The following is an 18444-nucleotide window of genomic DNA, read 5'->3' as shown; positions in this document are numbered from 1 at the left end:
CACACTCCACTTATGGGGGCTAACGTCATATTTCCTTCACCTTGCAGGTTGGTCAGTGGTGACAAAGAGAAGTGAGAAAGGAGGAAATAATAAAGGAAAGACAATATTATACAGCATTTGAACATCGCCTACAGTTCATCATGGTGGTCCTGTAATGCAGGAGTAAGACCGCCAGATAAATATGTACCTAGTTCAGGCATGATGGCTTTCGAGTAACTGAGCGTAGGAGTTTGTGTGGCTCGGTAACAAAAATAGCTACAATCATAAGGAAAAATCTCAACACTAGAAGCGAGGCACTTGTTGGGCTCAAAACTATAAGATATTTGGAAAAGAGGGAAGGAGAAATATCCCAACACAGAAAAGGAACATGCTTTTTTTAAAAGAAAGAATGGAGAGAGGGATGAGAGGCAGAGAACTGGAAATGACAAAGTATACAATAATAATAACAATACATCTACGATCGTAACTGCTTTATGCCAGTGAGAGGGTTCCCATGTTAAAACTATGAGTGCAAAACAAGACAAATTACAAACTTAAACATTTCACTCCATTGCAGTTTGTCCACTACATCACAGCATAGGTATCAGAGAAAATTGCATTGAATGGAATGTAACCAAGATATCCACAGCACCACTATCCACAGCACCACATGAGAAGAGCAGGCTCGACAGCTCAGCCCGGGACAGTAAACATAACACAGCCGGCTCGGGGAGAGAGATCAAACAGCAGGTCTTTTTAGTTTAGTTTCTTCAGGAAAAATACAACTGCATGCGAAGCATTCCCATTGAATTAAAACAATGCAAAAATGCAAAAAAGAGGTAATCGTTCAATTTTTTAAAACCATTTTGTGTTATATCTAAATAAATAAATGATTAAATTGCAAAAAAAACGATATAAAATTAAATACTTACCCACGTTATCTACAATTAGTAATAAATAATGATTGTTAAATACTTAAGGCATCTCAACTGACAACACCCTGTGTAAACTATCAAAACTTCCCATAAAAAACTAGACTAAAGGAGGAGTCAGTATCAACACTGGCAGTGCACAGGACAGTTAGGGTCAGTCCCAATCCGTCACAACTCATCCTTCAGTCTATAGGGCATTTAGGGTCTGTCCTAATACTTCACATCGAGTCCTCAATGCATAGTACAGGACCTGTGCCAATCCTTAAAAACCTATGTAGTGTTCATGCACATTGACTCAGACATAACATAGCAACAAAACAAAAGGAAAGAACACACAATATCAACATTTAAAGAGTTGTTTTGACAACAAAAAGTGTTCTATGACCGTTATTTTGGTACTCATTGTGACCCCAGCCCAGACCTGTCCATATGCACTGTGGGGAGGATACTGCCCCCATCACACAACATTCTACATTGTTGTTCTAGCAATACAGCATAGCAACCAGCATAGCAACCACGAGGGGAGATCTGACACATAAAAACAAGTTCAACACACAAGCTCCTCACTCGGTCCAAAACAGTGCGCGTTTATACCTAAATATACAGAAACCAACGCAAATGCAATAACAAAAAGAGGTTGTTGCTATATCTATCACATGTGCTTGTTCTTTAGGCAATAAGGTAAACAATAGGATTCCATTTTGTTTGCCACCAAAAAGGGACAGTATGAACACACGCTACAGGTCAGGGACAACCACTGACATCGTGCTCCCTTTTTCTTCATTTGTTTGTTTGTGTTGAGTTGATAATCACAGCTCAGATTAACTAAGTCATGCACAGACAACACCCTCCTCTGCCCTCCATTTTTTATTTGAACGCTAACACGACAGCCCAAGCCAACATTGAAACATGCATTTCACTACACTGCTCAGCCTTAACACCTGCGACAGGAGGGGATGGCACAGAGTCGCTGTTTCCAGGGCAGCTAACACTTCTGCTTAACCTGAAGGCCCCACATCTCACTCAGTCACTGCAGTGCATGATGGGGGATAGGTCCTACTACATTTTTTTAATTTATTTTTTATTCCTTATTTGGCTTTGTATTCTACAAGCACTCCAATCAAATCACTGTTAAGCTAACTTCTATATTACCCTTTAACACACACTTGAACCTGCACTTTAAGTTTGTCACGCACGCGCAAGCATTGGTTAAACATACACTGAAACCCACACACTGGGGCAGAACACACACATTGCGGCAGGTCAAGCAATACCATAACACATTTGGTTAAAAACACTCACTAACCTCTGTATTTACTCAAAAACACACGCCACCCCATGCATTGGGGCAGGCCGACATGACAGCAGTGAAATAGTTGTACATTTGCTTGGGACTGATGCTGCCATCAGTGTTCGGACAAAATACAACTACTGTATTGCAAAAAGTAGAAGCTGGGTGAGTTCTGAACACTCAGTCCCCCTCTTATAACAAAGTGAGGGGTCAAAATACCACTGTGTCTGATGCTGCTACTGTACTACCACAAATGATCTGTAGGCAAACATGGCGACAGGGCTTTTAAGTGGTTGATTAGCTTCCTGTTGTGGCAGAATAAGCAGTGTGTGTGTATGTGGCAGGCTGGCTGGCAAGTGGGGTTGTGTGCTTTTCACTCTGTACATTAATGTCATGGCTTTAAGAACATGCTACAAAGACACAGGAAACACACCTGCCTCCCCTAACTACAACACAACAGCAACGACACCCAACCACCAGCAAGCAACTAGTAAACCCTGTGTGCGCATGTGTATATAGTATGTAATGTATGCGTGAGTGTTTGCATGTCTTTTTGCTGGGGATGTGCTTTTATTGAGAGAGAGAGTCAGTCTCCGGTCTCTCGTGCAGTAAGTAATCCTGGATTGGCTCAGTAAAGCGTGAGTCAGAGAGGGTGATGATGTCACGTGACGACTGGAGACATTTGGCAAAGCACCCATGTTGGGAGAGGCAGGGCCGGGTGGAAGGGAGCAGGATCCACGCCAGGGTGATTGACAGCAGCCAGACCGTCAGGCTCCACCCCTGGGACATCAGCTGTCTGGGTGGAGCTGCGTCTCGATGTCCACGCGGCAGATTGGACACTTCCTGCTGGTCGCCAGCCACTGGTCCACACAGCCCTGGTGGAAGAGGTGCATGCAGGGTAACCGCCTGGACAGGTGAGACGGGAGAGAAAAGGAAGAAGGTCAATCGTCTGGTCGTCAACTCACACACTGAAAGAGAAAATATACAGTATGCACATCACACTTGTTCAGTGGGTTCTTTGTCATTACCTGACGTCCTCTGCCTCCTCCAGCATCGACAGGCAGATGGTACATTTCTCATCCACATCAGTCTCCTCGCCCTCCTCGCCAATCTTCATATCCAGAGGCTTCCTCTGTGGACCAATCAAATGACATATCCAGATTAGAATCAGACAGGGTCAAGAGTTTTTAAAGAGACCACTAAGGCTTCAGAAGTAAGCGACATTGCTTTTTAAAACTTTGAGTTTGTATACAGTACCGGAGGTGATTTGGAATCATGCACTCATGCAGCAGTAGCACTGTGAGACTTGTAAGTCCTCAGACCTTGAAGATGTCCTCTCGGTCTAATGGTTAAGATATTCAATTCCCACTGGTTACATTTACAATATACAGGTAGCTGTAAAAATAAAGGAAACGCTAACATAAAGTGTCTTAATAGAGCGTTGGGTCACACGAGCCACTACAGCTTCAATGCACCTTGGTATAGATTCTATAAGTGTCTGGAACTCTATTGGGGGGATGCGACACCATTAGTCGATGAGAAATTCCATCATGTTTTGTTGATGGTGGTGGAAAACACTGTCTCAGGTGCCGCTCCAGAATCTCCCATTAGTGTTCATTTGGGTTGAGATCGGGTGACAGATGGCCATGGCATATGGTTTACTTCGTTTTCATGCTCATCCAACCATTTGGTGACCACTCGTACCCTGTAGATGAGGGCATTGTCATACTATGGGGGCATAGCCATGGTACCCAAAATAATGACCTGCCCAGCATTTTTATACATTACGCTAAGCATGATGGAATGTTAATTGCTTAATTAACTCGGGAACCACACCTGTGTGAAAGTACCTGCTTTCAAAATACTTTGTATCGCTCATTTACTCAAGTGTTTCCGTTATTTTGGCAGTTGCCTGTAGCTCCACTTGTGTGTGTATAGGTGAGCTGCCTCCTCACCTTCTTGTATTTGTGTGGGAAGGTGAATCTCTCTATGGTGGTCTGAACCGCTCCCCTACTGACACTTCCCAACCTGTCTTCAAGCTGCAACAGCTCCTAGGGCACAGGAGAGCAAGGCTTTAGACAGATAACGTTACTATACCTCTGCAAATAGCAAGCGGTCAGCACTGGTATGACTAGGGTAACAGAATTAAACCATGCCATTAAAGCTTAACCATAAAAACATGTATAGTATCCATGTGTAACACAAGCAATAGCATTAACATATACTGAACAAAAATATAAACACAACATGTAAAAAGTGTTGGTCCCATGTTTCATGAGCTGAAATAAAAGATTCCAGAAATGTTCCATATGTACAAAAAGTGTAGTTCTCTCCAATTTTGTGCATAAATTTGTTTACAAACCTGTTAGTGAGCATTTCTCCTTTGCTAAGATAATCCATCCACCTGACAGGTGTGGCATATCAAAAATCTGATACAACAGCATGGACATTACACAGGTGCACCTTGTGCTGGGGACAATAAAAGTCCACTCTAAAATGTGCAGTTTTGTCACACAACAATGCCACAGATGTCTCATGTTTAGAGGGAGCACGCAATTGGCATGCTGACTGCAGGAATGTCCACCAGAGCTGATGGCAGATAATTGAATGTTAATTTCTCTACCATAAGCTGCCTCCAATGCCGTTTTAGTGAATATGGCAGTAGGCCCAACTGGCCTCACATGACTGGGCAGTGGGCTTGGCTCCCAAGTGGGTGAGCCTATGCCCAGTCATGTGAAATCCATAGATTAGGGCCTAATGGATTATTATTATTTAAATTGATTGATTTCCTTATATGAACTAATTCAGTAAAATCTTTGAAATTGTTGCTTGTTGCGTTTATATTTTTGTTCACTATACTGTAGATATTGGTAAAATTGATATAGAGATGGACATTTACCTCATAGCTCTCTCGTACAGCGGAAGCGTGACGTGAGGGGTTGAGGCCCTGCAGAGCCAACAGGTGAAGCTGGGGGTACGGGTAGTTTCTGATCTCATGCACAACCTGTCAAACACAAAAAAGACGCCACTTCGGTCATCAACAGTTAACAGAACTCTGTTGGACAACACAGGACCAAGCAACGAATCACTGATGGATGAACGGACAAAGGCAGACATCACACAGAGAGTCTGAACAACACAGCCACTAAACAGTCAACATAGACAAGCAGAACAAAAAAAAAACAAAGCAGAGACCAACCACAACAGCCAACAGTCATGAAAGTACCACTTGTGCAGACGAGGTGTTCCTGGGAAAGTGGTGCATTCTGGGGGATGCCGCCAGGTAATGCTGATAGTGCTGTGGAAGCTGCTGGAGCTGGTACTGATGGTGAGAGAGGCCAGCGTCCACACTAAGGTCCCTACGAACAGACAGAGAGAGGAGAGGACAAAGACCTATATTAACATCAACACAGTAAAATTATCACCCCTACAGGCAGGGGGAGAGACATAAACCAACACCACTAATGCCAGACAGATGGAGGGATGAAACAATGACTTATCGTCTCCAAGACTCCCCGTTTAATTTCAAACCGTGACTCACCAGTCTGTGCCCTCGGCCAGGTAGCGCGGCTGCTGGCTGATTGGCTGGGAGATATGGATGGGAGGGGAGTAGTCGTACCCCGAGCGGAGTCTGTGAGGGTTCAGAGGAGCGCGCTCCAGAGTTCGTCTGCACAGAGGAGGCATTTCCATACATTAGCATATGGAAATTGGAGGGGGTGTAGTGTTCTAGTGTCTGGCCAACTCAGTGACTCAAAGGGGGTGAGTGAAAGAAACAGACAAAACATGCCTGTAAATGTGAGTCCAACGGAACATGCAAGTGTGTGTGGTGGTACCTGGAGTGTGGGAGGATCCTGCGGTGCTGCGCCTCTAGAAGCTGCTGCTGGATGAGGTATTGCTGGTGTAAGGCCTGAGGTAGGAACGGAGGCCCAGTAACGTCCTGGAACTGAGGGGGGGCCGGCAGGGGCGGTGGGTGGTGAGGGGCCGGGGGCTGGTGAGGTGCCAGGCCAGTCTGGGGGGGTTGGCTGGTGTGACCCAAGGGGAACTCAGCGGAGATGGGCGCCTGAGGGGCCCCTAGGTGGAAGTGTCGGCACGAGGTAGCATGGCTGTGCTGATGCCTGGTGAATTGTGCCCCTGCAGGAGACAAGTACACCCAATCAGGATTCAGAGGAAGTTGGTCCCAACCAATCAAGACAGAGAAGACACTGCCATCAAACGATATGGAGACACCAATCATATCCACACAAAGAGATCAACCAAGAGAACACACTCACCCAATCAGACAAGACACCAGAGAGAGTAGAGTGATCACACAAAATCAGTCAGATAGTAGAGGGAGTCATCTGTCACACTCAATCAAACATCACACAGACCAATTACACAGACAGCTCTAACAGGCAGCACAATCACATAAGGTAACATAACAAAATCGAATAACAGAGAGCAATTACAGTCAGACAGAGACAGGCAGACAGATCATATTCAGACAGAAACCACACACACAGACAAACAGTCAGAACAGAGAGACATCAAATCGGAAACGCAGTCAGAAACAGACACACAACAGAGATCACTCACAACAGTCATGCAGATCAATCACCCACCATCATACAGATCACCCACACACCGTCATACAGATCACTCACACACCGTAATCATGTATAACTCTGTTTGATTTTGTCGCACTGCTTTGCTTTATCTTGGCCAGGTCGCAGTTGTAAATGAGAACTTGTTCTGGCCTACCTGGCTAAATAAAATAAAAATAAATACAGATCACTCACACACCGTCATACATATCACTCACACACAGCGAGAAAACAGAAAGCGACCTCACCCAGGAAGACGGAACACAAAAGAGATGAAAGAGCACAAAGACCATAGAGCGACCTCTAAGCTCCAGAGAGAGCCCAACTGTCCTGCTCATTTCCTGTCGTTCTACAGGGTCAGCTGGGAGCGAAGGGGTACACTGGGCACGATGACTGACGATTTGTTTTGTGGATTGAATCTCTGCTTCTGATAATATCCACTAGGTTAGATTTCAAGGTTTGATGTGGACTTTGGTTTAAGTGGGTTTCTATAATGAATTATGAATAAGTACCCTGGTTTTAAATTGGACCTGAGCATAAGATAACAAACGTAAGATTTTCGTGCTGAGTTCCCGTGAATGGTGGCGGCACATAATGAACGTAAGATTCTCGTGCAGAATTCCTGTGAATTGTGGTGGCACATATTTTAAAATATTCTTTAGCATGCTACTTATTCAGAGCCACTGTTGAACATCATATATGATCTACCTGCCTCTATGTTAAAATAATATATTTTATTGTCACAAACTGGATAGGTGCAGTGAAAGGCTTTGTTTTGCAGGGTCATCTATAGTAGTACAGCGCCCCTGGAGCAAATTAGGGTTAAGTGCCTTGCTCAAGGGCACAGACAGATTTTTCACCTTGTCGGCTCAGGTACTCAAAACATTGACGTTTCGTTTACTGGCCCAACTCTCTAACCGCTAGGCTTCCTGCTGAGCGATGTAACTGTTGCACTACCATTAGACCTACGTGCACTAGGCCTACAGGCCTCTCATTATGGAGCCTGGCATTATAGGATCAACTGCTAAAACCACCAGCCGTTAAGGGCTGTGGGGTGCGGTTCAATAATTTAAAGTGGTTTCCTCTCCTTGTCTCCTTTCCTTCATTTGCGCTGTAGTTGGTAATGTGGCCAGACGGAAGACACTCCTGAGAAAGGCACATGACAGCACGCCTGAAGTTTGCAAAAAGGCACATGAAAGACAGATCACAAGGCAAAAGATTCTGTGGTCTGTTGAGACAAAAACCTAACTCTTTGGCCTGAATGCAAAGCACTATGTCTTAGGGCTGGGCGGTATACCGTATTTTACAATATATCGGTACTGATGTATGGACCGGTTTGGGTGTTTACTTTAAAAAATATATATACATTCAAAAAGTTGTATGTGATATGCCGTGTGTAAGTCCATTTCTATAGATTACTTCACTACTTGAGTTCTCTCTCAGCACTCTTTTTCCATGCCGCTTCCACACAGACCAAGCCCCGTCCCGTCACTTGAGGAGCGCACTTGCGTTCAGTCTGCATGGTTAATGCAGCACATGCGACAACAATGCCGCTTCACTTAGCTTCTTAATTTAAATCCACTAGCGTTCTATATTTACACTATTAGTTTGTGTTTCTTACATCTGCAAACAGCTTGTTTGTCTTTTCCTAGCAAGTTGGACCTAAATCTTTTTAGCCGCTAATGCTAATCGCTAGTTAGTACATTTATTAGCTAGCTAGCCAGCTGTGTCAGCGCAAACGTAATAAGCTATACAGCCTGATAATACCAGTGATGGTGTAGACCTAAATAAGCATGTTGTTTGTGCAACAGTATCTACTAAATCAAAGAGGAATGTGCAAAGCATTAATGTTAGCAACATGAAGTAGCTAAAAGAAAACAAAATGTAGCCAAAGATTATAGGGTCCCCTAGAAAACAAACACTTTGGTTCCTACCCTGTGACAATAACTCCTCCCTTGCATTTTAATTAGTTGGCATGTCAAACACTGTATTCAAAATGCCCACTATTATATTCTAACTATAGAATATTCATTATATTTATATAATTCTACAAGTTCACCCAAGTGTTGTGCTCTGAATCGCAAGTCAAATCACAATTGCAACATCGTGCAGCCCTACGTGGCATTGTGGAAATGATCTCAAATGATTGCAGGGAATGCAGAAATGTATGAAAATGCTGAAAATTATTTTAGGTTTAAGTTTAATTGAACAGTATAACGGAGAAAAACCTATTGAAATCACTTACAATGTATGTGTTGCCAACCTAGGGTCACGCACCACTCAGAGCAAAAAATAAATAAACATTTCAAATAGTCAATATTATTTAAAAAAATTACAATACAGTGATATGATATTTTGGTCATATCGCCCAGCCCTACGTCTGGAGAAAACCAGGCACAGCTCTTCACCCGTCTTACACCATCCCTACCGTGAAGCATGGTGAGGGCAGCATCATGCTATGGGGATGCTTTTCAGTGGCAGGGACTGGAAGACTAGTAAAGTTCGAGGGAACAATGAATGAGGCCAAATCTGCTGAGCTCTGTTATCAGAGTGCAAACAGACTGGGGCGAAGATTTACGTTCCAACAGGACAATGAATTCAAGCATACAGTCAAAGCAACGATGTAATGGATTCAGAACAAGAACGTGAAAGTCCTTGAGTGGCCCAGGAAAATCCCAGACTTGAATCCTATTGAAAATCTGTGGGAAGACTTGAAGATTGCTGTTCACTGCCACACCCCATCTAACTTTTCAGAGATTAAGAAACTCTGCTAGGAAGAAATGGGAGAAAATCCCCAAATCCAGATGTGTAAAGCTGATAGACATACCCAAGAGGACTCAAAGCTGTAATCGCCACCCAAGGTGCTTCTACAAAGTATTGACTCAGGTGTGTGAATACTTTTGTAAATTAAATGTTTCTGTATTTAATTTTCAATAAATTTGCTAACATTTTTCAAAAACATGTTTTCACTTTGTCATTATGGGGTATTGTGTGTAGATGGGTGGAAAGAAAAGCATATTTAATCAATTTAGAATTCAGGCTGTAACAACAAAAAGTGGAATAAGTCAAGGTGTATGAACTTTCTAAAGGCACTGTATATTACTCATGTACCAACCCTGGGTTTGGGCTGCCTCTCGGTCTATGGAAGGAGGAGTAGTGAGTGAAGCTCTGGCCAACCTGCTGAATCAGCATGGTGCTGGGTCACAGCCAAACAATCAATATCCATTACGCCCAGAGGAGGGAAGTGTGGGGAGGGGGAGGCACTGCAGCTGCTCCTTTAACTCCCGTTATAGTCTCCAGTTATAGTCTACCAGCTGTCTGCGCGGGGGGACAGACACCAAGGTCTGGGGGGGTTGGGATGGCTCTCTTCTTTTAGACATGCAGGCAGGCCTCATGTGAAAAGCACAAACCCACAGACTGTGACTATGAATGGCCAGGCTCCATGTATAGACATCTTTAGTGCCATCCTAGTTAAAGCTTTTTTTTCTTCTTTTCTTTTTTACTGTATTACTGTGATAAAATGCTACTACTAAAATCCATAATGATAAAAAGTGGCTTGTAAAACAGCTATGCAATGTTGTTCCAATTTGATGCAGAGACAAGAGTGTAATCATCATCTTTACTGTTTGGAAGGGAATTTCCAGTAGCACTGCCTTTGTAATGTTTAAAAAATATATATTTCAAAAAATTATGTAACCTTTATTTAACTAGGCAAGTCGGTTAATAACAAATTCTTATTTACAATGACGGCTACAGTGGGTTGACTGCCTTGTTCAGGGGCAGAACGACAGATTTGTATCATGTCAGTTCAGGGATTCGATCCAGCAACCTTTTGGTTACTGGCCCACCACTCAAACCACTAGGCTACCTGCATTACATGTCTACGTAATGATTACGATAAGCAGAGGTTCTAAACGCTCTATGGGTTCATTTTTAGCTGATGATTACATATTTTGTAAGAAATTACACTTATTTAAATACATTTCTTTGATACAGTGGTTATTAAATTACAATCCGGAGGGTACTTCAGGTCAACATTCCTTTTTTCCCCTTGTACATCATAGCCTACGTAATTCAAAGCAGTGTGACTGTTCAAGTCACAAACCTGAGGAGACAGATTCTGCTTGGTTATTATTTTGCTACAGTAGATATTGCCTCGAGACATAGGAACCCCAGTGAACCTCAAATCCGTAAGAGGAGAAATTGTGTTTGCTGGCTGTGGAAGTAGAGCAGAAAAAAAAGTTGGCTTCTGGTTTTGGTGGACCACAGGACGCCGTTTCAAGACATTTTCACTCCGTTCTGTCGCAATGCTTTACGTCACTGTTGTGCAAAGATACAGGGACCCCAATAACAAATGGGTTAAACAGACCCTAATAACAAATGGGTTAAACAGACCCTAATAACAAATGGGTTAAACAGACCCTAATAACAAAGAAGAAACATAATCATCTCTTTTTTTTCTTTCTTCATATAGGCAGTTAACCCACTGTTCCCCGGAAGAACATCACTGTAAATAAGAATTTGTTCTTAACTGACTTACCTAGTTAAATAAAAACATTTAAATAACAAGAACAAGGTGGAAACTATCAGTGCTATGATGATTATAATCATAAATGGACCATAGAAGGACTATAAAATAGCATATGAAATAAGCCTTATTTGGCACACATTGCACCTCTCACAGCATCTGCAGCATAGTCTCTCTCTGCACATAACTCTCTCAGCGCTGAGCTCGGGCTGTAAAATCTCCTGACTGGTGCATATCTGAGCCTTCAGCCCCTCCAGAGCAGCATGTGCACACATACAGCTAGCCCCTCCCCACAGTGCGGCATGTCTCCCCCGTTTGACTGACAGGCATGTAGCCCTGCCCACCCATGACTGCAGCAGTCTGACCCGGCTGTCTCTGCAGTTTTATAATCACTGCTACTACTCTCCCCAACATAATCCCCATCTACACTACACACCCCATTCCATCGGTAGCATGAGCATCCCATTACTTTACAATGCACGAATAGGGGAGGGGACGAGGTAATGTGTAGGCTAAGCAGTGCAGTAGCTATCAACCAATCCTGAAGGATTTAGTATGTCGGCCTATCCGGCAGTATGAAATTGGTTTGAGGGGGTAGCTAAGAAAAAACCTTATGCATATAAATAACCCAAAAGATTCATAAGACATTATGGATAGGTGTACCGTGCTTAGTAAAGTATAGTAAAATAAGGCACTCGTATTAATCATTGTGGTATGTGTACTATTTCATCTCATGATTAGAATGCAAATGTAAAACGAAATATAAAGCAGCTGCTTGCATGGAACATTACAGCAGTGTTGAATAACGTATGCCATTGACTGCCTAATATGACCTTGTAAGTCTTTGAAGAATAAGGCGCTGACAATAGCCTTTACCTGCGTGCTCAAGGTAGGAAGGCTATGAACCTTAGCCGGACCTCTTAGTACAAGCAACTGTCATAGAAAGCCTCTCCTCACAAGAACATGAGATAGCTAGTTGGGACTACACATCACAGCTATCTTAAGATGAATGCACTAATTGTAAGTTGCTCTGGATAAGATCAAATCACATCAAATGTATTTATATAGCCCTTCTTACATGAGCTGATATCTCAAAGTGCTGTACAGAAACCCAGCATAAAACCCCAAACAGCAAGCAATGCAGGTGTAGAAGCACGGTGGCTAGGAAAAACTCCCTAGAAAGGCCAAAACCTAGGAAGAAACCTAGAGAAGAACCAGACCATGAGGCTGGTCTAAAACTCTCATATGCAGATAACATCTATGCTGGCTGGGTAGCATACAGGTTTTTAGCAAATGTTCGAGGAATCAGGCTATGAAGATCATCAGCTAAATGACTAAAATGTAAATGTAATGAAGGCAGTCTTGAGTATGCATGCTCTGTACTATAAATGGAGTCTTATTGAATTGGTCATGTGAAGACCAAATTGAACACAATCTAGCATACTTTTCTATTATCAATAAACAAATAAGCCTAGCCCACATAAACTTTCTCCCTGTACAAATGTTTTGCCATATTCTAATCACACTTATTTAGGCTAATTACATCAGTGTGTTAAAGTGATACACCCACAAAGAAGTCTGCTGGACATAGCAAAGAGGTACCAACGACACTCACTAAGGTGTAATGCTTGTCACAGATGTAATCTACCTTAGTAGGGTTTATGCAATGTATTTTACTGTAAATTGTATTGATATGTTCAAATCCACTTGGAATACAGTTTCATTCAATGTGCTTTAACAAAAACAAAATACGGGCATAGAGAAAGTTGTTTTGCTAATTGAGTTCGGTTTTCTGCTGATTGATCTAGGTCATCTAAACAGCTAGGTGCCATTCCATAATGAACCAAAGGAGAATATGCATCTAAGTGCATATATGTCAAGGTAAAGAAGTGGCGAAGTATTGTTGTCAATATAAACCTTTTACTTGCTAGTTTTGAGATAAAAGCTAGCCTATAAGTTTATTGTTTTATAAAGCAATTAAATGTAACATTCAAATGCCCTGTGTTTACCCACTCTGTATAGCTATTGAATGGCTGGTGCCACTTCTGTCAAGACACTTTTCAAGAACAACATAGTAAACAGAACCGACATAGCATTTATATCAGTGTTTAATCTTGTGTGTTATGTAGAGGGACTTCAAGGTGCGTATTCAGCCTCATAACAAAACTCCAAATCTCCAATCCTGGTCAGTAACTGAAAGACGCCAATTCAAGACTAATATTTCACAAAAAACGTAAAGCCAAATTCATCAGTTGCGTGTGACACTGTGCATAATACGGAATAATACTTTCGTAACCCGATAGCGACAATGTTAACTCTACTAAAACCGAGACAGGCGGAAAGGATGAAAAGAGGAGCAAGTTTTGGTCACTACTACTATAGTATACAAGCAATGTTGACAAGAGACCGTTAAATACAGATGGAATGTGTATTGATTGGGGGGGGGGTTGACTGTATGGTTCCTACATTAATCACTGCCTCCCATGTCTCAGTCAAAATGAATTTTCACAGCAGGACAAGAGATTTGGCTGTCCCTAATCCTATGATTGGGACTCGGGAGAGAGCAGCACCTTAAAGTGCCTTCGCAAAGAGAGAGATGAGAGCACAGAGATAGAGGGGGGACTGCCTCAGTGACAGCACGGTGGAGTGGAAAAACACATGGAAATCAGCAAAAAGCACACTGAAGGTTAGGAAAAATACTAGAAGTCTTTATTGGAAAATATTAGTATGTGTGATAATAGTAATAATGCAACTACATGCAAATAATGACCAAAGGCAAGGCCTGACCATGCTCTGTAAGATTAACAGAACAGAAGCAGCATCCAATGAGTAGATGTGTATGCTACAGCACATTTCAGTACAGCAGGGACATCTCTACACAAAGATTACATTGGAATCTGCTGTTCAATGTGAAAACATAAACAGAATTTAAAAAATGATCATGCATTAGGTTCTAATACAAGAACATAAGGTAGAGAGAAAGCACAACCAAAGAATAAAGACACTTTGATTCTAAAAGGAGTTTTACAGCAGTGCGGGATATACACATCCCTGTAAAATGGATAGCATTATGTGGAGGTGTGTAAGATACTGGGGAGTTTGGCATGATAGTGGATCAAAGGGAATTTTAAACGGCGAGTCGAGTTAAGTCTCGTAGATTCGCAGTGACAAACTAAATGGGTTAATTAAATGAGAAGAAAATGGCTCGTACACATGGTTAGGATTACGACTGGCCGTTTAGCCACTAGAACAGGTGCAGTGGACCATCAAAGGTGGCAATTTCAGATCGTTTGAGAAATAAAGACACGCAAATTAGAATGCAGATATATTGCAGCCAGTTACTGTCCAATTGGTTTAAATGTGATTAGGATGATAGCATTTGGGAGGGGGAATGAATGTGATTTATGTTTCAAACAGGCTATCAGATATGGAAGTGGTACAATGCACCTTTGATTGAAGGGGGATGACTGGAGACAGCTATCCACAAGTTCTATCAAGCCTGGCTATAATCGAATCGGGGGCCAAGGGGTCAAAATGTATCCACTTTACAGAAATTTACAGCAGAATGTAGTCTATCCACACTGAATGGGAAAATCACAACGACATTTTGTAGTAATAGGCCTAATGCTACAATGGATTATGTACTAAAGAGCAACATGACAGTTTAAATAAAGACAAACTGTTTTCTAGAGAAGGTGTTATTCTTTAGTCTGTTACACAGAAGGATACGTATGAGTGGGAGAACTCGGGTTTTAATGCCAATGTCGTCTTCAGATGAAAAGAGGAAATGAAGAAGAAGGGGTTCACAATACAGCTAGATGCAGAGAACAGGCAGAGGCTACGGCAGACAGCAGCAGATGATCGTTAGCTACACAATGAAGGGGGACAAAGGTCTGAGAAATGCGGAATGTAGCGCCAGCCTCGATACTATGGAACAGGAAAAAAGAACACAAATAAAAGCACAATGAAATCATTGGTGCTACTGCATGTATTTTAAAATGCACGTTCATATTAGTATCATTATATAATCAGCACAGATAGCCTTTTGCTGCATATTGAGGATGTTATTTTGGTCAATTTGGGTAGTATGGTGTTTGCAAACGAGCAAAACAAAAGGCGGTTAGTTGTGCTCATGTTTTTCCTTGAACATATTGCTAGATAGTCTCAAAATAGAGATGGGGTTTGGTTTCGGGTTTGAGACAAGAAAAAAACAATTTTCCAAACCTACGGGATAGAAAAGAAAACGCGTCGTAGGCTGCATCACATTTTAACCCACCTGACCAGCTCCTATTGCCACGTTCAATTAGTAATTTTAGGGCGTTAATCGCATAATTAAAAATGTATATAAATTATGGATTTAGAAAGCCGATATAAAAAAGTACAGCCTCAGCCAATAACACATCTAGCTACACAACAGATTCGCTGAAGGCAACAACTAGCTAACCCCACACACCATGTTGTCAAGACTCGAGGCTCGCCTACACCAAAATGGATAAACAATTGATGTCAATGATGTCATGTTCGCTAACCAGCTGTCTGGTCAGATTAAAAACACACAGTTGTTACGGTATTAGTAGAGGGTGCAAAATATAATTAACCGTTAGAGTGGGACAAATTGGGAGAAACGACGCCACTAGCTAGTTAGCTAACGTTACATCCAAAATGACGGTATTCTACTGACTACTCGCGCGTCTATAACCAAAATATTAGCCTGTCCAGATAAACTAGCTAGCTGTCTTGTTTAGCTAGTTACCATTTTGTTTAGTTGGCTTGAGAGGATAACGTTTGACAATAATAAGTGTAAGCTAGAACGGATGGCAAAACATTAACGTTACTAATTCGTTATAGCTGTATTAGGTACATAGCTAACTATTTTGCATATGTCGTTTGGCATGGTTCGATTACAACCTTCACTGCAAACCCGGATTTTATTCGCTCGAGCGCAGCTGACTGGCTGTCTGGTTAGCTCAGCAGCTAGCTTTTTGGCCAGCTAGCATTATTAGCTTGGCCATTGCAGATGACAGCTAGTTAGCTTTAATATTTACATATATAGGAACGAGAAGAGACAAAAATGGATAGAATAAAGAAATAACTTTACCTCTATTTCTTACAGAGCCAAATACGGGAAGAACCAAATATCCAACATGTACTAACACCATCCTGGCTCCCTTTGTTGTATCACTAGCCTGTGAGACAGATGGTCCATGGAAATGGTCCCTTCCAATCCCTGCACATTCAAACGGGACAGCCTTCTCAGCTGCATCTCAGACAAAGACAGAATGAACCAATCAATGAACACCTCTGTTCGGAAGCCTCTTCATGTGGCACCCGGGACAGCCAATCAGATTAGAGACCAGTCTTTCGCAAATAAACGGAACGTCTTATCGACGCCCGCTCTAGTCTATCAAGCTCAGATCCAGTGTTGAATATCATTGCATTTATTTCATACCAATACACCTTACTGTGAAAAATGTACAGTTTTTGCCATGTTCCTATACCCCAGGACTTGTTTGTTGTAGGTATATTGTAAGCAAGGCTATGATAGAAGGATAAATTGTCATGCCATGGCATCCTGGCTAGACTCAAGTCTGCACCACCAGAATTAAGACAGGAGCTGAGCAGAGGTGTATACTACAATGCAGGATCAATGAGTTAGCGAGGTAACTTGGATTAAGCAACCAGAAATAACAATTGATTTTATGGCACATAAAAAAAAGCTACATTTAGATATGTATTTTTGTTTTTTAATCAATCAGACCATGCCCATTTCCATCCTATATCAAAATATTTAGGCAAGTTAGCTGGCTAACTCCATGATCCTGCTTTGTAGTATACCCCTCAGGTCTGACATGGGAACAGATGGAGAGGGGAGGTGGAGGGGTCATTAAACTCAGCCCCATATGTCACTCTCTACTCAGTGGCAACCCTTAGGCCGCCTAGCCTACCACAATCCCCATATAATCACCTCTGGTCTTACACAAAGGACCCTAAGCTCTGCTACTGCACCCCCAGCTGTCCATTTTCTCTCTAGGCCTTTATGGAGGTCATGCTCCAGCCGTTGGATCTCATTTACACATAAAATTCATATCATATTGAGTGAACAACACTTTCACATCACCGCTATCAAACTGACCCTTCATTTAGTGTGACACCAGTAGACACACAGGTCATATGGATCAATTCAGCAAAAAAAGGGCTAACCCTTCCTATGCATTGTTCCCCAATGAGAGGTTTGGTTGATTGTGTATTCTTGGTACAAAATATGAATATTCAGACACACAAATAGCACTACACTGATCTACAAATCCCCATCACATAGCTATCATCTATATATAAAAGGGTAGACCTGCACACAGAATTTTCAGAGTTAAGCCATGACATATTTGTAGAATACTGTGTGTAGGCTACAATGTTATGCAAAGTGACATCTCAGTAGTCCTCCAGCAGGCAGCAGCTACCGGAAGTGAACTCAACACTATTTCCATACCTATGTTATATACTGTATGGCTTTAAATTGATTGCGGTACACACACACACACGTCCCTTTCAAAAGTCTAACAAAGTGAAAACTTACATGTTCCTGAATGGCATTGCAAAGGTGTGATATAACCTTATAGACTTGTGGACAGTAAACAACATTGAATAACCTAGTATTTTACTTACTTATTGGTCCTTACCAATGGTACTTCCATGAACATTCCTTTGTGATTTCTGCTGGCAGAGGGCCCTCTGGTGGTCAGGTGTGTACTCTACAATCACAGATGTGATTTTAACTGCACAAACTAAAGGCTACTCAAATATGCAAACACCCCCTTCAGAGCTGCATAAAATACCAGCACAGAACAATTTAATTTATTTTGTAGGCTAGTAAAATATTAGCAATTCTTCTTCTGCTCACCAATGACAAGAGGACTAGCTGTGGAAATTAGCATACAGCTGTGGTGGTGCCCTCAGGATGAGCAGAAGGGCTCCAGGGTTGAGGTTACGATAGGCATATTGCACAGCTCCGGTCTCTCCACATGTCCCCCTAGCAGCCAGTGCCTCTTTGCCTTACCTTTGACCCTGTCCCTTTGTGGGTGAGGGGTCGTATTGTACATGAAGAGAGGGATTTGTCTAGACAGCCTGGCCGAA

The 18444-nt window shown here is 42.2% G+C and overlaps 1 protein-coding gene across 3 annotated transcripts; it reads right to left on the bottom strand.

Annotated features, from left to right (window-relative positions):
- Nucleotides 1-455: 455 nt before the first annotated feature.
- On the bottom strand, nucleotides 456-16583 carry LOC111961839 (E3 ubiquitin-protein ligase ARK2C). 3 transcript variants are annotated; one of them, XM_023984413.2, is made up of 8 exons: nucleotides 16412-16583; nucleotides 6036-6333; nucleotides 5744-5869; nucleotides 5429-5561; nucleotides 5102-5206; nucleotides 4158-4253; nucleotides 3231-3334; nucleotides 456-3108 (listed from the first exon to the last, which is right to left on the bottom strand). In XM_023984413.2, the coding sequence occupies exons 1-8, from the start codon at nucleotides 16470-16472 to the stop codon at nucleotides 2991-2993; spliced, it is 1041 nt and encodes a 346-aa protein (XP_023840181.1). In that variant the 5' UTR covers nucleotides 16473-16583; the 3' UTR covers nucleotides 456-2990. The 3 variants fall into 3 exon arrangements, with proteins under 3 accessions (XP_023840181.1, XP_023840179.1, XP_023840180.1); XM_023984411.3 differs by lacking the exon at nucleotides 16412-16583 and having other exon boundaries at nucleotides 6036-13754; XM_023984412.3 differs by lacking the exon at nucleotides 16412-16583 and having other exon boundaries at nucleotides 4158-4250; nucleotides 6036-13754.
- Between the last annotated feature and the right edge of the window lie 1861 nt (nucleotides 16584-18444).

Source organism: Salvelinus sp. IW2-2015, linkage group LG4q.1:29 (genome assembly GCF_002910315.2).
Source record: "Salvelinus sp. IW2-2015 linkage group LG4q.1:29, ASM291031v2, whole genome shotgun sequence".
Classification (NCBI taxonomy): domain Eukaryota; kingdom Metazoa; phylum Chordata; class Actinopteri; order Salmoniformes; family Salmonidae; genus Salvelinus; species Salvelinus sp. IW2-2015.
Note: the sequence above shows the minus strand (reverse complement) of the source record. Positions and strands in the feature narration are given on the sequence as shown.